The 26,897-nt window shown below is 48.0% G+C and overlaps 1 protein-coding gene across 2 annotated transcripts in view; it reads left to right on the plus strand.

The window, feature by feature from the left end:
• LOC126516413 (rap guanine nucleotide exchange factor 2-like) overlaps positions 1 to 26,897 on the plus strand; it is a 635,146-nt gene that overhangs the window by 62,846 nt on the left and 545,403 nt on the right. For both annotated transcript variants that reach the window (XM_050166526.3, XM_055063993.2), the window contains exon 2: positions 24,633 to 25,733. In XM_050166526.3, the coding sequence (XP_050022483.2) occupies positions 25,665 to 25,733 (69 nt within the window). In that variant the 5' untranslated portion in view covers positions 24,633 to 25,664. The remainder of the gene's footprint in view (positions 1 to 24,632; positions 25,734 to 26,897) is intronic.

Consider the following 26,897-nt stretch of genomic DNA (forward strand, 5'->3'; position numbering starts at 1 on the left):
GTGAGAGGCAGTGCACTCGCAGATTGCGTCAGGTATAGTACGGGCTTATCTCTGCTCGGCAGAAATGTTTGGCCAGTCTAAAATAAGGATTTCACTTGCTTTCACCATATATAGCGGAGTCGTATGTGTCGCTAACGGAAGGCGAGCTCATTCATGGTCAAAATCTGTCAGCGACCACTGCACGATCACGTCGCTTCAGCAACGTTTTCCTCTACCCTTTCTTTTTTTTTTAGCTACAGTTAGTCACATCGAGTATAGTTGAGAAATTAATTTTTTTTAAAATTCTGGCAGCCCCCATCTACGATGACTGTCATCGTAGATAGGTGTTACTCGAATTTATTTTTTTCTTTTCTTTTAGTTACGGGAGAGCATTATAATTATTTATTTATTTTTTCGAAGAGCGCTGGCTTTGCGGCATAGTAAAATAAACTAGTTCATACAGCAAGCACTAAACCCACCGCGTCTGCTTAGTGGCTATGGTGTCGGGCTGCTAAGCACGAGGTCGCGGGATCAAATCCCGGCCGCGGTTGGCGGCTGCATTTCAATGGGGGCGAAAACACCCGTGTACCCAGATTTAGGTGTACGGCAAAGAACCCCAGGTGATCGAAATTGTTACATAGTCCTATTGTAGTCCATAGTCCATATTTGAGCGCGTGTGTACTTGTGCGTGAGGTGTAACTTTAAGCTATACAGATTCCTTTTTTTTTTAATCATCTGAGGCAGATAGCGCTATCCTAGTCATTCAAATGTATGGCTCGAAGAGGCGGACATTACTTGCACGAGGAATCGAAATGCATAATTGACTAATTAACAAACTTCCGCTAATTAAGTCATGGACTAGTTACTTTAAAGTAGATATTGACATTTACGAATTGTAGCCAGTAACTGATTTCTGTTAGCTCTGCTGAAAAAAAAAAATCGCAACTTTAGCCTGTTCCACAATTTATCACCCCGTGCTGTCGTTCATTCGCTTCTTGGGCAAAAATCGTCAGTATACCATTGCTGATGGATTTGTAGTTTCTCCTTTCGAATTTTTCTTATCTACCTGTCGCCCGCCCCCGTTCGCGTTAAACAACAACAAGAATGACAACGACGACGAAAGGGGGAAATGCTGACAATCTGGCCAATCTGCACAGCGGCAACTGTGCGAACTACATCCATCGGGCCGTCACTTTCCATTGCCAGCGCCCACGTGAGCTTCTCGAGTACGTATTACGTGGTATTACTGGGAACCTCGAGTCAGGCTTCGCTCCCAGTCTTGCATCGCTGATACGGACGCCTCGCACAACGTGGCTGCGCCCACGCGTTTACATCACCTTTCGCTGTCCACGCCATGGGCCGTCGACAGTACGCCCTCGCTCGCGCGTAGCGCATCAAGCGACCGTTTCGCAGTTTACGAGCGGCCATATTGTTGCAGGCTACGCATTACATTGTCACGGACATCCACGAGGCGTTCCCTTTCTTAGCTTTGCGACGCGTCTTGCCATGGGCCTGATAATCGGCGCCCAACACTGCAGGCGTTCCCTCCGCGAGCTGCGCGAAGAGGGTTCGGCGCATCCGAAGGCGGCCGTGCCTGCAGCTACCGTTGCCTTCTGTGGGCTGGCTCCCGCTTGTACGCCACCGCAGTTGGTACGCAGGCCGCCGCCTCGTCGCTGTCGGCCGGAAGTCGCCGGGGGCGCGTGTATGTGTGTGTGTGCTTGTGTATACGGAGGAACGGTTGTGCGGCGCCACTCATCGCCTTTTGTCGCGGAAAATTAAGACCAACGCTGCCGTTTCAATCAATCGTTGCGCGTACGAAAGGAGCGCAGTGAGGGAACTTTCTTATTGTTATTCTTACGTATTTGTGTAAAATTGAATGGGCAACATTTTTCTCTCGGGCGTTTCCACTTGGTGCGTCAAGAAACTAGACACAGGCCTACCATCGGCACGGCACGCGTTCGCATGTGCACGTCTAGCGTGAACTTCTCCGGACAGCGTTGAACCGACTGGACTCTATAGAACATTTTCGGAAACGAAGATTCTTGGGCCATGGCCGCTGCGCGTCGATGGCACAGAAAGCTATACGAAAGCGTTAATGCCGTATCTCAAGTCGACAGGTCTTGGCGACCGTCTGTATATACGCTCGGTGCGCGCCTTCATATGTGCGCGAGACTCTGCTCACTCTCTCCTTTCTATCTTTTCGTCTCTCTATCCCTTTTCCTCAATGCAGGGTAGCAAACCGGACGTGCGTCTGGTTAAACTACCTGCCTTGCGTCTCTTCGTTCTCTCTCTCTTTCTATATATTACTGTCCTCCAGTTTGGTTTTTCTTTTTCTTTTCTTTTTTTTTTTTTGTCTCCCGCGAAGTGCACCGCTCACGAAAGTATATACGGTTAGAATCGACTGCGATTCTGTGGAAGTTAACACTCACCACGTCTTCGTGCGCTATAAGTATATGCGATAACAGCCATGTTTTTCTACAGAGGAACTTGACACTAGTATTTTAATCGTACAATTTCTCGTATGGCGCATATGACTTTTGTACAGTATGTGCTTACGCTTTGCAGCTGTTAGAACGAAATTGACATTATTGAAAGCAGCTTGGGGTGTTGTTGAGCTGTTTTCCTCGTTAATTTATTATAGTCCCGGTCAGCTCGGTCCACATCGATTCGAGCGAGCCTTTTCATGGGCGCCGTCTTACTATAAATACGAGCCCGCTGAAGGTCAATATTTCCTTCTTGCGCTAAGAATAACGACACAGCTATGTATCAAAGGCCGTCAAACAAGTGCCGCGCCGTAAAAAGAGGTGAACGGTGTGGTATAAACAAACGGCGTAATTAGGTGCATCTGTACCGCGTCGTCTCTCCTCCTGCGCGTTGTTTTCTTGCCGTTCTTGGCTCCTTTGAGATGTAAAGCAGCTCGGGTTCTTATCGTCAGAGGTCATCTAGAACGCGCGCCAAAGCAGATCGGCGTCCCATGAAAGCGTCACCAACACGGCGATCCATATACGAGTCGCGCGCTGCATCTGTTCCTGCGCGGGGACGGCAGTTATAAGTGTCCTTATAGCACGTCCGAGGTGCCTGCGCGTTCATGTGTAATAGCGCTCTTTCCCTCGGCGGGGGTCACGAGCATCGCGTTGTAAGAAGGCGTAACGCCACAAAGCGGCGACCCGGCCTGGAGCGGGACGCTGTCCGTTGTGTCCCGCGCTCGCGGCGGCGGCGTCATATGACGCGTCATTGTCCCAGGTTGTGTGCCGCTTCGCGCCTTGGTGCCGCCGCAAAGGGCAGGTCTCGGGCGAGACAACCGGCACGGAGGCGTGAGATTCTTGCGGAAGGACGCGCAGTTATACGGAGCGGCAGCCGGAGCCAGAGCGTGCAAGAAACCTCCGTGCCCGTGGGCTGCCGATCCCACTCGGAAGTCGGACGCGCGTTTCTCGGGAGCTAAATCCTTCTCCGGGATGGAGTGGCTGGACGCCGCAATGTTAGTGGCGCCAAGTTGAGGAAATATATGATGATGATTATAATTTAATATAGTTTTCGCGGTTGTGGCGGGTGGGCTTCTTGCAAGGTACTTTGGCTAGTTTCTTCTGATTCTTTGGCGGTTACTCTAAATAGCTATCGTCTACGAAAAACGTGTTCTGAGTTCTCCCATTACAAACATATGCCAGGAAGTCAGTAAAATGAGGCAAGCTATTCGTGATTTAATGGGTCAATTTTTCATACTTTCGAAGTACAGGTGTAATTGAGTCACCCCCCTTTCTTCTTCTGTGGCCTTCGTAATATCATTTCCTTTAAGTCACTATGGCGTTATAATAATAATAATAATAATAATAATAATAATAATAATAATAATAATAATAATAATAATAATAATAATAATAATAATCCCATCAAGGCATTTCGTTACTCGTATACTGACGTTTTATACCAGCCGTAATGGGCTCCTTTGCTGTTGCCTTGCTTGCATATAATTGAAGAGCACGTTTTTTTCTGGGACGGTCATCGAGCAGCGCACACTGCCAGTGTTTCTGACGATTCGTCCAAATACTTCATTCATCCAAACTTGTGGCGAGCAAACATCATGACTATAGTGTAATTGTCGAAACCAATTTCATTTTTATGGCGACGCCAGGAACCAGCGCTCCGCCCCAGGAACGAGCGCGGAAATCCACGGGGAGATGTCCGTCCCGTAGTCTCGGCCTCGTCCATATACTGAATAACTGCTCTGCTGTCGAGATCACAACGTCTTCACGACAACCTGCACGAAGCATGGCCTACGCGTATAGAGCTGCTACAGTCTCGGAGGAGCCCCTTGCGAGGTAGCGCACGCTCTTCCACGATGATGCGGTCAAAGCCTGCTGTGCCAATTAGATGGCCGGCAGGTATACTGCTGCTGCTCGAGCTCGACGGCCGCAAGCTGCGGATCCTTGCCCTCCGCGCGCTCTCCACAGCGGCCGCAGCGCTAATCTGCCTGGGCGCACGCGCTGCCGACCCGTGACGGGTTGCCCTTCCTTTTATGCCTTTCAATTCAGTGCAGCGGGGAGTAGGCTCAGATTTGCACACAGCGTTAGAGGAACTTCTTCTTTTATTTTTTATTTTTTGCATCCTTCTGAGGGAATGCTGCCAGCGTCCGGCAGTCTTCAACGAGCACACCCTCGCCTTTTGCATGAAACACAGTTTTGAAAAAGTAGTGTCATTCGATATGCTTTTAAAGTTACGGAAAGTTTGAACTGACGGATGCGATTTCTTTTTTCCCAAAGGCCGTGCGTTGTGCAGCGATGTGATATACAGAGCTCGCAGATGCGCCATATTGCCAGAACGAAACTGACATGACAGGAGCATGGCAGGCGTTTTGTTCTTCAGAACTGCGTTGTCTTTGTTCTTTAATGAATGAATACTTATTTTTTTCGCTATGTGTGGCTGCGGTGGTGCACAGTTCCACCAGGACAGAGCTAGCGTCGATGCGTCGCGTCACTCTGCTAGCTGCTGCTGTACAAGGTGAAATTAAAAAAATTACCGTGAATAATGTCATGGCACCCGTTGCGTGTCTCATACTATATACTGCTTTCGTATGGCGTGTCAAGCGCATACGGACTGCAAGGTCACACGTGGCACCAAAGTCCCACGTGTGACCTATCATGCGGGAAGAGGAGGAGGTCAACTTTCTCGGGCATTGAGTTTCCAAAATTACTAGCGGGATCTCTGTAACTCTAGTCTTCGCGCTTGCGACTTCAGACGTTCTCGCGGCGTTGCTTATCGCTCTTTACCTTACTGAATTTCCGAGCAATCATAGTTTTCTAAGCACAACAACGAAATAAGTATCTGCGCACGTGGATGATTCACAGCGGATTGTCACATTTATAGCGCGACAAACGGGTCAACTTGCAACGTCGCAAAGCCGTTCAAAGCCGGTAGGACGATGTTTAGGCACATCCATATATATGCCAATACTACACTAATCATTCCCATGCTGCAGCTTAACCGCCATGCCTACCGCTCCCGTAGACAACACAGCGCCAGAGAGTCCCTATAGTAATTTTTTGTTGTATTAAACTCTATGTTCTCGAACACACGGCACCAGTAGTGCTGCACCCAAGTAGCATGCAGTACACGGAGCTCAACCACGCGTACCCTCGTGGTCCCATGCGCGCGACCGAACGACGACGACCGCGGGCGAGCAAGTAAACGCTTTCGGAAGCGCTCGCTCGCGAATGCATGCAGGATGGGTGTGGAGTGTGTGCGCGCACAGTGGCCGCCATTGTTTCCCCGCTGATCGCGCGGACAAAAAAGCGCGAGGCCCTCCGCGACCCCCTTGGAAGCGCGTCCTCATTAAACACTGCATAGCTTATTTACGACGCTCGCGAACGCGCGCTTCAGCACGCGCGTTACCCGTTGTCCCCGAAAAAAATTCGTCCGGTTCAAGGTACACAAATTTACACTCGCATCGGGACGTATACAGCGACCTCGCCACTTAGCGCCGCACCTGGCTGCGCAGTCGAGGCATCTTTCTTTTTTTTAGCTGTGTCGCGTAAGGATTCGCTGCTGTAGCTCGACCACACTGTAACTCATTACGTACATTACGGTTACGTAACATATTTATCGTAGCAGAAATGAGTGCCCGGTGCGCTGTAATATGAATTCCCTTTTTGTGTTGCACGCTGTGGTCAACGCTGAATTAAGAAAGGAAAAAAAAAAAGTTGGTGGCAGAAAGGAAAAAGGCGGTTGGGAGCGAGGGTGAGGAAGGAACCACAGTGTGACGAGAGGAACTATGATTGACTGTGACATTGTCCGAACACAAAATAAGCAGTATTTGGCCTTCCTAGAATAGCGTCTCCAGTGCCACGCTACCACACGCATCTAAAGAAACATCAATAAAGAGAAAGATAAAGTTATTGTCAGTATAATTGTATATTTATTTGGGATACCGCTCTTGTCCTAAGGCAGAAGACTAACGCGCACTAGCCAACTCGGAATAAAAACGTTAAGGCTCGTATACCAGATCCATTCAGCCCCTTCCTTCTCAAGCTGCCAAGACTATAGCTCCAGCCTAAATGCCTCTAAAATATTTTACTAAAAGCGATTAAGGGAAATTTAGTTAATGAATAATTGAATTGCACAAATGTTGATGTCCGCCGAAGCCGCTATGAAGCTTGATGGGTAAAAATTTCCATTTTGTCTTGAACACCACATTTTTATTAATCCCAGAAAGTATTCGGCTGAAACACGCGGTATACGTACACAGAGTGTCTTAACCGGCAAAGGCCATTGTTCTTCCGGATTATCGGGATCGTGTTTCTAAGATGATTTCTCCCCTCTATCGTAGGAAACAATGCACTTCAATATCAATATACGAATATTTCATTTTCTTTCTTAACGTATAAAATACTGCGATTCTAAAAGGTTACCTGGTCCAACCAGGAAGGCCTGTTTCGCAAACGTCAGTTTTTGATTCATTCCGAGGAAGGAGAACGAGGAACATTCTTGTCCACACAACGGTCTTATAGCTCTGGATGCTCTCTCACTACCTTCATGCTCCTGTGCGGAGAGATCGAACAGGAATATTACTTTACCCGTCTTGGAGAATAGTAGTGCTGTAGGTTCCATTGGCTAAGCATCATTGTTGACTTGTTCTTAAAAAAAAGAAAGAACAAAAAAGGCGTGTTACTTCCGTTATTATACACAATTTACACGTGATAGTTTGAACAAGCCAAAAGCCTAAATACATGGTTATTAGAACGGAGGCATTAGGAAACCCAAGAATTTCCATGTAGCACAGTATACGTAAGGTCTGCAAACGACTCCCTCAAGTTAAAGCTGATGTTTGGATGGTAGTTACGAAATGTTTCGAAATGTATTTCGTACGTTCTCTGCAAATTTGAGAAAACTTTACTTTCATGCGTACCAATTATGCATTGATAGTACCACGACAGAGTGATTCATTACATTATTGAATTGCTGACACGTTAATCTAATTCATTACGCTGCCGACTAATTGAACAAGTAATTGCTGTAGTTTAATTAGAGTAACGTCGTTACTACCATATGCCTGGCAACCGTATATGGCCACCAGTCAAGTCGTAGGCAAACGCGTCGTTGAGCAGCTTTCGTTTCTTCCTGCGTTCCTCTTGAGAGGCTTCTCCACTTGTTTCTCTAATTGTGTGCTAGCTTTCAGTCAAACCCGACGTGTTGTTTCAGCCAGACGCTTGCGTGACACCAACCGACAGTGTCGACCAAAAGTGCAATCTGCGTCACAGACGCCTTCTTGTTGGGAACATAGCAAGAGGCAGGAACGATAGCGGTATGACCATGCATGCAGAGCTGGAAGCATGATGCTTGGACGAAAAAAAACTTCCGCAATGTCATCAGAGCAGTCACGGCGCCCTAATTGCTTTGGTACTAGTTGTGATTTATTAAAGGAAGAGCACCGACAAGTGGGGACATATCCATGCGTATGATCTGACCCGTTGCTGTCTGAGGTTGCGAGTGCAAGCTAAGGCAGCTTGAATCGGACGAAGGTGCTTCATCTTTCGGCTTTGCTGGCGTTTTGTTTGGCGATATACGTTGTAGCGTCGCGAGCAAAGGACAGGCTACCAACTTCGAAGAGGATCGTTGCCGTGAGTGATTCGCGCGACTGCAGCATATGCTGTACAACTATACCAAGGCTGTTAGCCCGTCGATGAACAAATAAACGCGCGATCAACAACACGCAGTCATCGCTTGGAGCGTCCGGCCGCTGAGTCACCGCTACGACGTCGCAACTGCTACGCTTATGTCATCGGAACGGAAATTGCCGGCTGCGGTTTTGTCGTGTATACACCAGGCCGCGCGCATGATTTCTCTGCGGAGTTCGCAGCGGTCACCGTGCAAGAGTTACTTGCTTGTTTATAAAGTACGTGTAACTATTGTCCAAGAACTACCGGCATAATTGATAAAGTAAAGGGGGCAAAATACATACATTTCTGCAAAGTGACATGTAATAATATGCGAGGTCTTGCTACCTAACCACATCGAACCTTCAGGAGCACGCCGCGCGGTGAGGGTTCCCTACGTTCCTGACCTCTACGAGAGTTGTTTCGGCGTCCACCGAAGCGATCTGCCGCTCCCCCTCGAAAGGCGTTCGTTGCAAACGAGTACGCGAAAGCGATGACAAAAGCAAGCACGAATGACAACCAGAAGGACGACCGAATGATAAAACGAGTGGGGAAAGAAAACGAAGCGCTTAACGACACTCGTATACGAAGCTCCCAGTTTTATCGCCCGTCTATACCCAAGCTGCAAATACACATCGGCCGCATCTGCCGCGTAGCGCGCCGACATGCCGCGCGAGCAGCGCAATATCTGGCGCCAAGAGAGAGAAACGTTACAAGGGATTCCGAAGGTCGAGATAAGCTGTGCTTCGATGTTCATTTTCTTTCACCGACGATAAGAGGCGGCCGCAGGTAATGCACCGTTACCCCAGTGACGCACGCCACTTGCTGTCGCATATCGCTCCCACATGGCGTTTACTTTGGTGGCGCACGCTACGTGCTCGTGACTTGCAGCTCCTTCCGCGAACACCCGAACGACAGTCTCGGCTCGAGAGTGCAGGAAACTCGGCTGTCTGGCGTGCAGTGCCCTTGCGTGGACTGCGGTCCTTTTTGCGGCGCCCGGATCATTGTTCGGTCATGGCGACGCGCGCGTGCGGCGTTGGCCTTGCGCGCTATCCGCGCGCGCGCACACAAGGGCAGGGACTGGAAGCTGGAAGTGCGAGCTCGGCGTGGTTAATGCCTCGCACGTCGAGTCGCCCACTGACTTGTGTATACCGCTGCAATGTGCGTGCCGGCGAAGGAGACGGCACGTCGTGGAGGAAATGCGTGTCTTCGTGGTGCATTGTGTTTCTCGCGCTTTCTCCATTGCTGCGCACTATACAGACGTTTTCGCCAACTGCAACAAGCCTGGAACGATCTGGCGGTTTCTTGAAGCCAAACCGTACTATAGAAATCCTGCTGTTGCAGAGAAAATATACGGAAATTTAAGTCGAGACAGAGCTATAGAACACCCGTAAAGGCTGAGACGCGTGCGTATTTGAAGACAGCTTCTTGTACAGCATAATTAACGCACAACATTATTGCGGGGCAAAACGTACGAGAAAGCGCAACAGGACGATCTATGCCGCACCCAGCAGAAGGCGCATAAAATGAAGTGCTTTTTATTAGAGATCAACGTGCGTACGTACATACATACGTTGAAGATGCGTGCAACAGGATGCTTGAACCGCCCATAGTCTTTTTTTTTTCTATACGTGTAGTGCAAGCGCTCCTGCCTCCTCCTTCAGTAATCAAGTCATCACCCTCAACATATTCGTCATCTTAACAATACATTTTCTCCATTATACAGTGTGGCAAGAAAAGTGCTCGCGACCGCACTTGACAAACTGCACGCGATCGCCCCTTGATGGAGGGAAGAAAAATTGGCAGTTTCGTCCGAAGGGCGAAGCCATGATAACAATATCAACGCTTAGCGTTGCACAATCGAACTTATCGGACGGTGTTATAAGTATACGTGGGTGGCGACTATACACGGGCGCGCGTGAATTTCTGGCACCATTAAAGCACTTGAAGCTTTAACGCGCCGTGCAGGGCGTGTAATATGGCATCGCATCCTTCGCTCCCCTGAAAGAGCGATGGCAGTGAAATTACATCACTTTCAGATCGCGAGCACTAAAATTGTTTTACACTTTTTAATAATCTGAGAAGATTTAAAATAAAAGGTATGCGCCGTGAATGGAATGTTTCATTACTTTTGTTCGCGGGCTGCAATTCTGAAATGTTCTCTGAAAATTATCACTCGCGAACGTGAGACCTGGTCACGTGGACCTGGTTTAAGCAACTTTGTGGGATGAATAGGATAGCATCTACCTTGCATATGCGGCACAGATAAACATATAGCATGCATATATACTTAAATATATGCGGAACGTCACAGTGACGTCGGCGTGCAGACGGCAAAAAATTTGCTTCGAGTGTCTGTGTAATTGATACCGAAATAAAAGTCTTAGGACGTTGGTCCGGACGAGCTTCTGCGCTCAGGGCCTTAAATGCGCTGCTCTGATGATTATCGACTTGTGAAATGAGCGACCGGCTTTGAAAGTTGTAGCGCGTTGCATCGCGTTAATGTGTGAATTTCCTCCCCTTTATTTTTTCACCTCTTCTTTCCTTCGATCAGATTTTATTCCCTTTATCCGTTTCTCCATTATACAGTGTGGCAAAAAAAGTGCTCGTGACCGCACTTGACAAACTGCACGCGATCGCCCCTTGATGGAGGAAAAAGAAAACATTGGCAGTAGCCAGCCAGTGCTTGCACTGGCTATCCCTATCTTTCCCCCATTTTTTTCGCCTTCTTCCTTCCTTAACAATACACGTTGTTGAGCTAGTTAGTTCATTACAATTAGAACTTTGAAAGAGCGCGAAAGGGGAAAAAATAGCCCGGACAAGTGAGACGACAGCGCAAACGCTGTCGCCTGTGCTGTATCGAGCATCATCAGGAGGGTTCACACTTTTACTGCGACAGCAATTAAAGCAAGGTCAAAGCTTGAAACAGGGTTTGTGCGTCTTGTCCATACCTTCCGTTCGCCGGCACGTTGACGTCATTGTCGGATCTTGTCGTCGTCGTCAGGGCATCTCCCCGTACTGTAGCTTCGGCCTCACCATGCGGCGAGTGGAACAGGAATGAGTGGAACAGGCTGCCGAATTCCACTGTTTCATCTGAATGTGTACCTTCTTTCGTAAAAAAACCTAAATGACTTAGTGTTTAAGGATGTATAGCGTATTTTATGCATTGTTGGCTCTGCTTCAGAGTAAAGAGCTTTGGCTATCCTTTGTCAATCATTGTTATACGTTTATAGTTGTTTGTATAAGGAGTGCTTATTTTTGAGTACGTATGCACCTGTCCACCCCTGTTCACCCAAATAAGGCTGACAGTATAATAAAATAGAGAAAAATAAAACAACTTTGTTCACCATGCCGTGACTGGGACTCTAACTCATGCACCTGCGGCAATGTGCAGAAGGTGGCCGGACATGCTAACAAGGCAACGAGCGCTGAAACTTAACGTGCCAACAGCAGCGGCGTAACACAGCCTAGCGAGTGAAGAAAACAGTTTTTATTAGGGCAAATTTCGATTTCGCGCCAGCAAATGCACTCCAGGGAACAGGCGTTGCTACGGACCATAGGGTTTCTTACAGATGCTAAACTCTATGCTCCGAACTGACTTTTGCCGGACGCGCCGGACTCTATACCAAGCGTGGACACAGGCGTGCGTCCGTCATCGTTCAAGATATGGTAGCATCTTTGTCGCGTCCCTATCGCACGGCGTCAGCATACTCAATCGTAGGGCACTCAATCTGCCAGAATGCCTCCTGGCCCAGCGCTGGGCTTTCCGTTTTACAGCGAAGCTGCATATGGCTAGCCGATTCGTCCGTCCGTCGGTCTGTCGTCTGTACGCCGAAAACTCCTCCGGCACAACCCCATGCGTATTCGCGAAAAAAAAAAAAGAGAAAGAGAGGCGCGCAATTGGCTGCGCCAGTAGTGACGTTGTTGCTCTGTCGCAGCCGAGACCACGCGCAGCAGTTTCTCTCCGGCTCCGAAATGGGGAGGCAATGCGTCATACGTACTCCTGAGGCGCAGGCAGCTTTAGATCAGCAATGCTGAGAGCAGAACCGTGAACGAGCTTGTCTACGCCGTCCCGATGCTGCAGCCTGGGCACAAGAACAGGCTCGTGCAACCGAGCGCAAGCAGCAACTGGGCACCGAGGATCCGGCAGCCTACCAAGCCGTCGTTTAATAAACCGTCGGGATTAACCCAGTGATAAACACCGGGGCTGCGCGTTTTAGCTTCGCTGGTTAATCATCTGTGCGGAGTGCGTGGGCGGTGATTCTTTAAAGGCGAAGCTTAAGCGTCCTCCACATTTTGATTCATCGAAACGAAGTGACGCGTATATGCCCGTGTTCCCCGCAGAATAAACTTTAGGTAAATATACACGCGTATGTAAGAGCAAGCTTGCGCACTCGCGTACCAACTGTCATCCTGTAGGCTTCTTACACACGGTGACCCGACCGGCACCTGCAGCAAAAAAAAAAAGAAAGGAGAAAAACAAAAGAAACGCTCGTAAGTGTTCACCCTACAACAAGGCGCTGTCCGACTTTGAGATTATTAAAAAAATAATTTTCACTTTCTTGCAACTTTATGTTAAAAGGCATCCGTTTTGTGCGTTTGTATATGGCAGAGCTGAATCTGTGGTATTGTTTTTAATAATTCACTGAATTACTATGTAAAATATACGTGCGCTAGCTTGAGTTACGTTGTAGGTCAAATAAGACTACTCGAGCCGCGGCCACACCGGCCCGCGTTGCCAGTAAATATTTGTGCCGGGGTACAGTCGGCTACGCTGCAGTGATTGCTCATAACCGGATGAATAAATACAGATGCAACATTACAATACTGGTGTAATAATGCTGTAACGGATGAGAACGCCATTGTGCGCATACAGATAGGGTTGTATTTGAGAAGACAGATCCATTATTTGAGGGGCGAGCCAGCCTGCAAGCACGGAAAGAGGAAAGTAAGACGGCGATATCCGCTGTAAGCAACCTACTGCTGTCATAGTAAATGGGCACAGAGCCAGAGGAATCGCTGAAGCCTGCAATTTTCTTCTCCTCTGACACGTGTCGCGTGTTTCACGAAGCGTCACCAGCACCGAACGAACGGTGGCGCTTATGCGCCCACAGCCGAATCGACAAACCGCCGGTGTTCGAATATTCAACTTGAATTGGTGACACAACCAGTTGTCCAGAATTTCCCTCACTTGGCTTTGCTTCGTTGTACCTAATGGTCAGTGGCCAACAGTCGGTGGCCGACAGTATAGTCGCTGATACATTCCAATTCATGCATTACTTTGTTCGCGAATCGTACTTTTATGCGCGAGATTTGGCGATTTCCATGCGCTTCCTTGAGTTCAAGCTTGTCATGCGTTTGGCCAAAACATTGGGCATCACACGACAGCGCCTCAGCGCGCGCGATAGTCCGACTAGGCATGAAGACTGCATTTTCTTAAATACATTCCACTATGTGCCCTCTATTGCGAGTATAGATGCTCGCGAACAACGCCCTTTGGTGCCTGTTTCTAGCACGAGGACGCAGGAAGGGCTGGTTGTTCCAAATTTCTGACCCCGCCCATGGTGGCCGCGGAAAAAGAAGGAAAAAAAAAAACGGTAAAAAGAAAGCGTATACAAAAGTATTTATTTACTCTCTCTCTCTCTCTTTTTCACTTTCAGCCGGCCTTCAGCCTGCAGCGAGCGATTTGATTTCGGGGTGTCTTCGAAATAGAATTCTAATGTTGAGCTGATGTAATTTTGAGCAAAGTAGTTGATCCACTTTGCTTAGTTGCGACATGAGAGCTTTGGTGCAGCCCGCAGGCATTCTGTACAGTCGAAAGCTCCATTCACAACAAATACTTCGTTCCCTCTTTCTTTCTCCGTCATATATACATATATATATATATATATGTGACGGAGAAAGAAAGAGGGAACGAAGTATGTGTTGTATATATATATATATATATATATATATATATATATTTATATATATATATGGTTACACATGTAGAATGGATTTATTTACAGTGAAAAAGCTAGAGAAGACATGGGACGGTCCGAAACAGCCAATCACCCAAAAACTTCGCGCCGCTTCTTCTTCCTCTTCTACGCGCCTGTGCGACGTTACAATGTATATATATATATATATATATATATATATATATATATATATATATATATACTGCTCGCTTACATTTTCCGTCGCTGATGCGCATAAGAAAAATGTGTAAGTGTAACATTCAACGGCGCATAGGTCGCTGAAGGGCATTTGAGCAGGAAATAATAATAAAGAAAATGAAGTGGCAAATCCTGTATCTACTCGGGGCCAATGTTTACATAATTTCAAAGAACAAAAAAAAATAATAAAACATTGTTTACGGACCTCAGAAGCCACGAAGAAAAACTGGATTTTCTTGAAAAACGTGCAGCCTGGCAATCGAGGTATTCAGTCCGCACTTCCGCAGCCGTACCGCAATGCGCCTCTCATATTTTGGTGGAGCGTCGAGGCCCGCGAGGAAATTGAGTTTCTTCAACGCCCTTCCAGACAATACAGTCCACCTCACGTGTTCTTTTGCTGTCTGCAGCTGTAGAAAGGTAAAAGATAAGCACGACGTCTCAACCCAGTAATTCTGTAGGAATGACATGTAATCTATATAGCGTATAAACTATAAGGCGAACACACACAGAGAGAGGAGAACGCAACTGTACACAAACGCCCATCCCTGCGTTCTTTCAATTTGTTCGTTCTAGTTCGGCGCATTTTCCCTACACGTTGATCAACTATCGAAACGAAGATGTATTTTGAAATCAGTATAATCCATGGATGGAAATCTGCGCCTTACAGCCTTTTCCAGGTGCAAATGGGGAGCGGTTGTTGACTGCGTTTGTTGCATTTCCCAACTGATCAAGTAAAGTGTACGTGTCGAGAAGAACAGTGGCTAAAAATAAAAAAAAAAAAGAAGTCGGGCAGAATTCAGGCTCTTCAAGTTTGCAAATAGCATTCTTTCAGACGAAAATGAATTCGGAGACATTCCATGCAATTTTTTGTTTTTTTCGTCGAAGAGCGCCGTGAACGAGGTTATAGGCCCACATGTGTAGACTGCACAACGTTCGGGATCGGCCCACGAAAACAGTAAGATAGCCGTTTTCCGTCTGACAATACCAAGCGTGCTATTTGCATATTTAAAAAAGAAAATCGTACAAAAGGTAGACTTTGTACGGTGAGCGCGTCTATATATACGTATTCGCTGTATGCATATTATTGTGTTTCTTTTTCGCCACTGTTCTTATCGACGACATGCGCTCAACAAGCGCAGCGGCAAGTTATCTGGTTTACAGGGCCCGAAGCAACAACACACATTTGTGAGGGGCTTCATAGTTGAGCGTCGGGGATTAGCGAACCAAACCCAGGGGCACATGCGCCGGCCAGCAGCACCTCTCGACCACTGAGCCGTGGCAGGGTGGGCATTAAGCACGTACTAGTGCGGCAGCAATTAGGAATGCACCGCAGCGAATTTCATTCACTGGCCACATTCGAGGAATCCAACGTGCTGCGTTCATAATTAATGGCCGAATGGGATTTAAAAAAAAGAAGAAAACACTGTTCAACACAGCGTTCAAAGCGCGCCGACGCCTAATTATATTTAATTATGCGCGTGAACATCGTTGATTTGCACCTGAGTTCGTTGAATACTAAAATTCACCGCGTATGCAGAATGTTCCAACCGCAAAGGTGGCGAAACATCCATGTAAGTTGCTGCGAGCACCGTATTTAGCTGTAGCATATAATTCGTTCAGAATACCAGCCTGTATAGCTTTTGAAGCCAGTGTCATTTTTTTTAAAGAAAAATTTACCAGTTGAAGTTTCAAGAAATACGCTTGCCGCCAGCCTGAATTGAGTGGTCTGGACAACACTCAATTTAATGTGATCAAATAAACTGAGGCTCACTCAGGAGTCTGAAGACGTCGCATTAATTTCCACTGCAGACCGACCGCGCGACGTTTTTTGCAACAGGGATCGTGAAGTCGTTTTTCGCATGAATGACATACAGACACATAATAATGCCCTTCCAGCTGGCCGTATGTATTAGAATTAATGTGCTTCTGTATGTAAATTCCATGTCGACATAGACTGCGCGCTGTCTGGATTTCGAGCAGCCAATTGTCACGCGTCCGTATGCACACGTATACACATGACTTTCTAGCTATGCGTCGCGGGAATATATTGTTGGCATCAGTATATCTAGGCCGATGTAGATGAGAGGCCGATGCAGTTAAAAAACCTCGCCTAATCGTTTTCGATAACTGTCTTGCCTCAGTACAATTGCTTGTCTCACGATTCCTGCTCTCTTAATTCTATACGGCCTCTATACGAAACCGAACTTTCCCGATACGCTGTCTCGTGCTATTGCAGTCGTTCTGCTGAAGCGACGGCGACTGCATATGCGCAAAAGCAAACCACGCCGGAGGCCCTTGATCTCGTATCTGAACCGTGTCAAACAAGCGAGCGCGCTCACCATCGAATTCAAGTGTGTGTGGATGAATTACGGATCGCTGGGCGCGCATCGACGCGACGTATATCAACGCCTATGCGTCGATATGTCGCTTCACATCGTGTCGTTCATTATGTTTGATTCAAGTTTTATAGGGTCCCCAAACTGCATAGCAGGCTGCCGAGGACGCCGTAACGAAAGGCTCCATGTTAATTTTGATGGTTGTTAACGCACACCTAAATCTAAGTAGACGAGTATACGAGTCATCATCATCAGCCTGATTACGCCCACTGCAGGGCAAAGGCCTCTCCCATACTTCTCCAACTACCCCGGTCATGTACTAATTGTGGCCATGTTGTCCCTGCAAACGTCTTAATGTCATCCGCCCACCTAACTTTCTGCCGCCCCCTGCTACGCTTCCCTTCCCTTGGAATCCAGTCCGTAACCCTTAATGACCATCGGTTATCTTCCCTCCTCATTACATGTGCTGCCCATGCCCATTTCTTTTTCTTGATTTCAACTAAGATGTCATTAACTCGCGTTTGTTCCCTCACCCAATCTGCTCTTTTCTTCTCCCTTAACGTTACACCCATCATTCTTCTTTCCATAGCTCGTTGCGTCGTCCTCAATTTAAGTAGAACCCTTTTCGTAAGCCTCCGGGTTTCTGCCCCGTACGTGAGTACTGGTAAGGCGCAGCTGTTATACACTTTTCTCTTGAGGGATAATGGCAACCTGCTGTTCATGATCTGAGGATACCTGCCAAACGCACCCCAGCCCATTCTTATTCTTCTGATTATTTCAGAAGTATACGAGTACATTCCGCAAATGCGGAATGTACTCGTAACCACGCGCGCTCATCAGCAGAGCGGCGCCATAGAACCCCACACGCCGGGCCGTTATGTTCGATTCGGGACGCCAGCCACAATCGATGCATATTGCACCGCGAACTCGCGGAAAGGGCGATGTGTTTTGTGTACATGTATGGCCCCGGGATAATGCAACGATTCGATTCCAATGTCATTCCTTATCGCGCTTCGTCAGTGGTCAGAGCGGTGCTGCGCGCTCGCGTTATCAACGGGATCTACCGGCCGTGAACGGTGTGTATATGATAATAGCGGCATAGAATCGAGCGAATGGAATCGCTACGTTATACCAGCCAAGCATGCATTTTCAAGTAATTGAGCGTACGCGAGGTGTTCTATATTTCGTTTCGCCCTGTTCTCATTTCATTCCATGCGTGTTAGCATGTGCCCCGTGCTGCGGAAAGAAATAAAACAGAGGTGACGTCGAAATGCTCAGGCAGCTAATTAAATATTCGCCAATTGACTATTATAGTTAATGCGGCGCGCGCTCACCTAATTAATTCCCCATGTCATGATGTTTCTGCGCGTCAAATTCTTGAAGCAATAAGAATATGTTTTTATTGGGCGTTGTATGATGCCTCTCTGGCTGACAAAGCACGCAATAGAGGTGGGCAGATGTCTTATAATCTGCATTTTAATCCCGGCCAGGCCGTCAAGAAGCTCTCTGAATTTGCTTGCAATGGAAAAGACTTAAAAAAAAAAAAATAATGAAGCCGACCAATTTGAGATTACGCATTGTGCCGTTCCGTGCATTAAAATATGAGTCACTGTAACGAAGTGTTTCAAACTGCCAAAGGTATTCTGGGTAGATGGAGCAACGTGGTTTCTTTTGGCCAGAGCTCACGCAAGGCTCGAAGCTTCGCGGGATGTCGTGGGCGTGTGTACGAGCGCTCCCTTAATTATGCCGATTATACAACGCCGCCTACAACACGAATAAGAATGCTTGAGTGACGACCACGCATTAAGCTAGGGTAAGGGGGAAAAGGAAATGAAAGTTGTAAAAAGAACCGTGACGTCGCAGGTTTGGCGTTCCGCGGCTCGTGGAGGTTAGCGCTTGTAATTCACAAGGAATTTGGGCTGGCGCCAAGATGAGGTGATTATAACAAACGAAATAAAGAAGGCAATAAAAGAGACAATGTGGACGCGGTGCCGCGCGTCTGCTCACGCGAAGTAGACAACGAGCGTGCGTGTTGAAGCTTCCACTAATAGCTGCCATGAGCGCCAGAACACAACTCCACGACGTCCCTAGGTTTAGTGTCCTGCGCTCCCTTTCGCTAGCCTGGGGATTCCTGGCGCTGCAAGTGTGCATGCGTATGCAATAGTGCAGTGGCGCCATCTTTCGAAGATTTCGCCAGCCTCTGCCTTGGCGTCTGTCAAGGAAACCTGTTTTTGCGGTCGGTGCGTGCGTGTGTGCCAGTGGTGCCAAACAGCCAAACTTAGGCGCCCTGGTCACGTGTGCAGGAGTAATAGCCGCTGGGGAGGTTTGTCTCACTTTCCGCGTTCGGACCGGAAGCCTCCCTTTCTCTTTCAACAGGTGGTGAGCGGTTGCTCGATGAACTAGAGAAGCCTCGCGAGGGTAGGCGCTCGGGTTGTGCAAAAAGTCACCGCTTTCAGTTTAGTAGCTCAGTTCAGTCTGTGACTCGTGGCAAGCCCGCAAACGAACTACCAATGTCATGGTGGTCTCTACGGTTACCTTTAATCCACAACCTTTGTCACCCTAGATGTGGAACCATTTATTCGCGTTCTCGAACTGCCGTGTATACTCATTAGGTCGAAATGAAGCTAACGTTAACAAGTAGCGTAACTCAAGCCCCCCCCCCCCCCCCCCCCCCCCCCCATTTTGTGTTTAGGTAGTGTGGAGTCCGTGGACAGCTGTGTGAATACAACTGGTTTACAGAATATACCGCGCAGTCGCTCCGTATGTGGACGGCTGTAGTGCATCCTCGTCGCGTCTTCCTGCATTGCATAATGAGAAAGGACGATAAGAAAGGGGCGCCACGCTTCCTCTCTCCGGTCCGCCCGGAGGGGTCAAGGCGGTCAAGGCGTTTGCCCAGCTAGAGTTCACAATGTGTGTGTGTAGTATATATATATGTGTGTGTGTGTGCGTGTGCGCTCGCTCGCGTGTTGCCAAACACACCGCGTTGCTCTTGGCGGCAGCAGCATCTGCGGAGGCGGCGGCGGGGAGGAACCGGCGGCGGCCGTGCATGTGCGAGTCACGCCTCTTTCCTCCGCGCGTTAACCGCAGTGCAAACGCGTCCTTTGGGAGCGCCGACTGCATCATGGAGGTCGCCCGCTTGCCCTAGTCAGCGGCCTTTCTCTGCTGGCAACATTCGTATCGTGAGACAAGAAGAAATTACATTTTGATAACGAATCAGCGTGTCAAGCAGTTGGAGCCTCTTGATAGAAACCCTTTCGGCCTTACAGTCGCAGCAGCGATTTATACTCCCCTCCCCACGATTTCCTAACCACCCCTAAAATCAGAAAGAGAGAGAGAGAGAGAGAGAGAGAGAGAGGGTTATAAAAGCACGTTAATGAGATGTCCGTCCGGTTAGCTACCCTGCACTGGGTAGAAGGAATGTAGGGACAAAAAGGGAAAGAAGGAGAAAGAAAGAACACTAATTTAAAAAAACTTGCTGCGAATCTTCATGTGCGCGCCCTAATTCAGAATCCTGGATGAAGCCTCGAGTCGCAGCTTACAAAATTTCATAGCAGAGTCTCAATGGTTGCATTGTGGTCCTTTTGGCACCTCGAGCGTCCGCTGCGGCTCCTGCAAATGCATAACAATTCACGCAAAGTATGGCATTGTCGATTTGGAGATAAGTACACGGTTTGTTTCAGCAAGCTGCATCACTCTGTGCTTACTAGAGATGTAAATGGTTGAAAAAAAAAAGACATTGAAATTTCGGGAAAAAATACACGTTTCTTTTTCAACCGGGATAAAATTTTAAAAAGAAAACTGATAAAAACAGAGCTTCCCCGCAGAATTCTTCTATTGCGATGCGACTCCTTTCTACGTATCTAAAGGTGTGGTAAAAAGAAGGAGTTTGAGAGTCTGCAAAGCACCTGGATATATCAACGTGAAGGCAAGGATTTGCTTCGACCACCCCTTGAGCCCCCTCGCCTGTCGCGTACTGCAGGTTCCCCCTTCTGCGGCACGTGAAAGAAACTGGTCCGAGTTTGAAAATGTGCACACCAGGCTCCCAGGGGATCGCGTTCAAAAACTTGTGTACGTGTACTCGAACCTCAATGTTCGGAAGGCTGTGTCCACTGCGAAGCGTTGACGCGTAAAGTGGAAATGTATCGGGCACAGATTGATACAAATGCCGGTCTTGCCGCTTTGATGTGAAATCAGTGCCGTGAAATCGTGAAATCGTGCTTAGATTTTGAACCCGGAAACTCTGCTGGGCCTTCTGTGATGCAATAATGTAACAATTACATTCTTTTCAGAGTTAGAGAAATAAATGTGTCGGGTTTTTCATAGCTCTGTGCGCAATAGTCTTTTTTCAATTTCTCGTATTTTTCTAAAAAAAAAACATGGAAAAAAACAGATTTTTTTTCACGCAGCTCAAAATTTCATGAAATTTTACATCTCTAGTGCCTACTTGAACGTGAGACAGTGAAGTGTTCGTTATCAACCAAATATATCACGGAAAAGTGTCTCCTGTGCTCTGAGTCTTTTTCGCACTTGTGTTGTCATTGAATATTCTAACACGCGATGCCTATACCTACCAAAGCTTCCAGTACATTAGTGTGCCGCCAACGTTTTCGTACAATTATGAAAAAAAAAAAAAGGCGCGAATACAGCACCACGGGCATATAATTTGTCAAAGGTTTAAGCATCACTCGCTGCATGACAATAGATTACAAGACGCATACTACGTCTCTTGTTGCACCACGAATGCTCCAGATCTCTGCAATAACTCCCGTCGTCGTTCTCTAGAGCGTTGAAAATGCAGCCAAACTACACAGCTGTGAGTGATCCATGCTCACAAGGTGAAGGTGTTAATGTTTGGCAATGGCTGTTTCAGCACAGAACAGCCGTAAGACAAAGAAGGAATAAAAAAAGGTTGTGTGTTTATTTTTTCATGCGCTTTTTTCTTTTGTACCAGGGGCCAAAGAGACCTGTAAAGAAAACAGAGAGAGAGAGGGGGGAGGGAGGGAGGGAGGGAGGGAGGGAGAAGAGAGAAGTAAAACGTCTGACATAGCGATAGATATAACAGAAGGCGGCCGCCGCAACCGGGAGTCGAACCTCGTGACAATGCCATAACCAATGAACAAGCGCAGCGAGTAATTTACCATGAAGAAAAACCAAACGTATGATTATTGTATTCCTGCCTTTAGGCAAGTAGAGATATATGCGCCTCGAAGGTGCTAACTTTGCATAGTCAGGAGAAAAAAAAAAGTAACAAAGATATGTAGAGACCATCACATCGGCAAAAATTTTTTTATTATTATTTTGATAGCTCAGGCCTGCAAATCGCAATCGTCTGAGTACACTCGAACAGGTGCACGCAGGCTGAACTTGACTACAGCCTGTCCGTCTAGGCTGTGTAAAAGAACTCACGACATCAGTGGTCTCCAAACTTTTGCTCGCAACGATACTGCATGAAACGATGCCAACTTCCTGCAGGTACGCGTAACTTTGCGCATAACGATGATGCGGAGTCGCTGCGCAGCCTTTGGTAGCGAGACCTCCCTCCGGCGACGTTCTATGAAATAACGGCACGAGGAGCGTGGGAGATACACGTATGCATGTCTCCTCTGGTTGCACGCCGTTTTCCGTTGTTTGATCCCGAGCTGAAGATAGCCGGCCTTACTGACAGCAGCTTGTTCGCCCCCTCTGGCGGTAAATTCGTGCCCTGCTCAGCTTCGCGAAGTCTCCTAGCTACCAGAGCGCCCCGCTTGGGAGTGATGCCGATGTCACTTTTCATTTCGTTGGAGAGGAGCTGCGGAGTGTAAACTTCAGCGTGGCACGACGTGCAGGGGCCCTTCGCCGGTCCGCTCTGGAACGTCGAGGATGAAGCCGGGAGCAGTCGGCTATCCTGCTGGAAAATTTTACAAAGGGAGGCGCAAGCTTTAGGCACCCTGCGAGTGCCTCGGGTACAAGGGCGTTGAGGGACACTGAATATTCTGAATCGAGTGGGTGGCCTTAATGCTCAGTCACTGCGCCGTTATAGTGGAGTGGGGGAGGGAGGGACGCTAATGCGAACCCACCCGAGAAAATGGGCTCTGCAGCGCTGATGGGGCTGCCATGGGAGACTGTGGGAGAGCCGAGCAGAGACAGGAAATCGATCACTATTCAGGCGCAGCTTGTAAGGTGATGGCAATATGTCGTCACCTCCCCCCCTTTTTTTTTCGAAAAAGGGGCACCTGCTGTAAAAAATTGATCGTGGCCGTTTTTATTTTCACAATTTCTAGCGCGTATATTCGTCAACGGTGTCGAGCTAGAGCATGGACTTTCTTAGAAAATAAACTTTGTTTTAAGATGCAGCGTTTCCTGAATTTGATATGGCAGGTACATTGGGCACTGTAACGTAAAACTATTCCAATCTCCTGACGTCAAATTTGCGTAACCGCCGACGCAAGCATTGGGCGGTGACTCGCAGGGTTGTCTGAGCAGACCAATCAAACGCTCTCCTCATTTATAGGAGATAACTTTTGTTTGCTTTACAAACGAATAACATTGCCTACACTGAGCTGCTTGTCCTATCTAATTGGCTGACAAGAGGCGAGGAGTGTGCTCAAGTTGAGAGGGATTCGATGGGGCCGAGCCGCTGCACTGAAAATCGATAACCGGATGAAGAGGGTGGTGCCGGCGTCTGCGATTGGTCTGCTTTTCTTCACTTAGCTAATGGTGGCTGGTCGAAAATCGCGGCGGCATGCAACGGAAGGTTAAGAATGCTGCTAAAACGGATCCTCAGCAAGGAAGAATTTGTAGAGCGAGGTCGTAAATGTGCCAGAAGTGCTCCCAAACGTTCCACGGCCACGAAAAAAGTTTTATCGTACGCAAATAAACCCATGCTCTCCGGCAGGTACGAGTAGCCAGTGCCTGAGCTATGCCTGAGCGATCGGCGGCAGCCATCTTTTATTCCTTTCGGAACGGGGCAGCATGTGGCCATTCAGAACAGAATTCAGCTTTGTTCGGCATATTAATGCATCTTTAACGTGTACACGTCACTTTGACGCGGTAAGTTTTCGTGGTTTTGTGACGTCGCGTGACAGGCAGGTGAAGTGGGTGCAGCCCTAAAACTTTTGACCAATAGCCGAGGTCTAATGGCGAAAAGGCGTCGAATCAGAAATAATTATTTTTCTTTTGCGCGCTCGAATCATGCATAATCGGTGTGTACACGTCATGTCAGATTGGGAGCTATCGCGGTTTTCGTGACGTCGCGTGACAGACAGGCGCGGTGGGGGTGGTCCAAAAAAGCTTTTGACCAATCGCGGAGGGCTGATTCCATAATTGGAATAGAAATGTTCGGAATAGCTTTACGTTATAGCACCCATTGTTACTTCAACTATTCAACAGTCTAGTTTTGCTTTAGTGAAATCATAACACCACTGATCGAAACAATGTTAAACTCGGCCTTTCGTTAATTGAAGCCAAATACGAGCGAAGCACTTTATGATTGAAAGTGACTCACGCTTAGATGCAATTTTCTAGCGTTTCAGAAGCAAACACCGTGAATGCCTGCCCACGTTTTGCACAATGAGAAACGAGCAGCGTGCGAACACAAGCCATCGTGTCACAAATGATCAATGCCGTTTGACGTCGTCGCGAACTGTGTCAAGCAGCGCAGGCCACTTATGACTGCTCGGACTCGGCCATAGCCCACGACGGCGGCACGTCAGGTACGGCCACGTAGCTCGACTGAACGACGTCCATCGGTCGCCTCTATCTGTCCTTAATTGCGCTCGTGACTTGGCGTTGCCGCGACCGCGCGCCCCAGGCGGGTTTCTCTGCGCAAGAAGCGGCCGGCGTTCGTTTCTTCTGACAATTTAAATGTTCGATCCTTCGGGGACGCGGTCAGTGCCATTACGGCGCCGGTCGAAGAACGCGGCGGCGCGCACAGCGGAGGCTTACCACTGCGCGGCGGACTTTCACAAACGCTGTTTATAATGTGCGATACCACTTGATGTCAACTTGAACGTGTCTCGTTCTTGTTTATGCAGGGGCCACAGCGACACTCCCTCTGCCAGACGTGAGTGAGCGAGCCGGTGCTGCCCGGTGGCGGCGACGGCAGCCACTTGACCGGCCGGGCCTGAACGTGTGAACGGGCCTTTCCTGGACGCGCGCCCGGAGCCATGAACGGCTCAAGGCCCCGACGAGCGCAGCGGCTGCAACAGAAGAGACGACGAGCCGCGACCGCCAGCTGCCACAACTGCGTGCCAACGTCGGCGACGGGCCGCTACTTTCCCGGCGACTAGACCCGCGCCCGGGACCCGAGTCCCAGCTCGCCCGCCTACTCGCACGTCTGAGTGCGCCTGACAACGAAGGGCAGGCTGTCTCGTGCGGGCCAGAGTCGTCCGCTGCACGCGTCCTTCGCCGACCGAGAGAGGTGCCATGTGATTCACCCCTTTCCCTTTCCGCGTCTGCCCCACTCGAGCCACCATCTCCTCGTCTGTGCGCGTGTACTACCTGTGACTGAGCCTAGGTGCTGTGAACGTCACCGGGGACCGTTGGTGCCCGTGATAGCCTCGTGACGTCGTCTGCGATTACTGTCCGTGCGTGAACGTGAACGTTGAGGCATACTGTTGTTGTTGTAAGGCCTTTACAATTGTGCACCTTCACTCTCTTCTACTTCTACCTTGCTTGTACTTTAGTGTACCTTTGTTCAGAAAACTCAGCAGAACAAAAAAGAGAGAGAGAGAGAATTACACAAGCAACTCTTGATTTGGCACGCAGCTGCAACCCTGCCCCCTTTAGTGGCTTTTCAGAAAGTGTCATTTTGCGTGTGTTTTATGTTTATCTCGTGCAACTGCTCCGCGTCAGCATCTCCCCTGATCTCGTTTTGTCTTCTGCGAATAAACTCTAGCGTCCCGACTGCATTACCCCGACAAGTACGCAACTGAACGAAGAAGACTCGTCGCTGGAAAGCTCGTGACGGCCTGTTGGCCTCCATCTGTGTGTGTGTGGAAGTTGTGAGCGTGCGTTAAACGTAAAGTTACGTGTTTACTCATTGTGCGATAGTCCCAGTTAGCTGCATGGCCGGCTACAATCAGCGAGAGTTTGTCCAAGCTCTTATGAAGAGCCCCGAGGAGAGGACGCCCCAGGTAAGCAACTCGGGCTATGCCTTATTTTTTATTATTATTGATAAGGTTTTTAATTCTCACATATTTTTTTTACCAGTACAATGTGCCTGTAATTCGTCGCTACCAATTTTACAGTTGAAGGAAAAAAAATGAACCAGTCACGAAAGACAAAAGGCAAGAAGAGAGGTTCACACCACAACCAGTCATTGTGGTGTGAACCTCTCTTTTTGTCTTTTGTCTTTTGTGACTGGCTTTTTCCTTCAACTATGCACCAACTGGCCCGGATTTCAACCCTTCTGCAATTTTACAGATTATTTTCCTAATTTTATTAATTATTGTAAGTTTTAGCCCTCTCCCCGGTGTCTTATTCTTTTTTTTTTTTCTTTCGAAGTGATGGCTAATTTGTTCAAAATGTCTTTGTAGAGGACCATGATACTTCAGTGGTTGAGCGAGAGATGTCGCAGGCTGAAGCGAACGTTTCGACAAGTCCCCTTGTCGAAAAGTTGGCGCCAACCCTAAATGTTCATTGTTCGATCACTGTCGATTACGTCACGTCTCCATCCTCTTGTCTTGTTTGGACATCAGCTTCGGTTGGCGCTTGAGTAATTTTTCATACCTCTTGACACTTGATTCTCGCCTCTTGCAGTCTGTACTTATATCGTTGCTGTTATGTATAACCAGAAGCTAAATTAGTCTCTAATTAATCTGTTTGCAAGCAACTCGCAATTTTAACTTTCTTGAAAGACTCCGCCACATAATTTTGTTGGCTCTGTTGCATATCACATTTGTGTGTAGGCAAAGCCAGCTTTCAGTTCTGGCTTCTTTCGGGTTGGTTGACACTTGAACATCTTATATTGGAGTGTCCCGCATTCGTCACACAACGTGCACTACTAATTAAGGAATATGGACTGATTGGACTCAAGTGTACGGCCCTTGACAATTGCCTGTTTTCGAGAGGGAGAGCTGCTCAACGTGACCAGGCCCATAGAGCCTTGCTAACTTTCATGCAGAAAACTGATTTGGCCTCCTGTTTATAGAATTTTTTTTCTGTGTTCTTACTTCCTTTTGTGCGTGTCTCTGTCATTTGTTTATTTCCTATTTTCTTTCCTATTTCTTTGTTTCCTATCTTCTTCTCCTCATCTCCTCTTTTCATTCCCTCCTCCCGAAAGAATAGGAAGGAGCTGT

Source organism: Dermacentor andersoni, chromosome 1 (assembly GCF_023375885.2).
Source record: "Dermacentor andersoni chromosome 1, qqDerAnde1_hic_scaffold, whole genome shotgun sequence".
NCBI lineage: Eukaryota > Metazoa > Arthropoda > Arachnida > Ixodida > Ixodidae > Dermacentor > Dermacentor andersoni.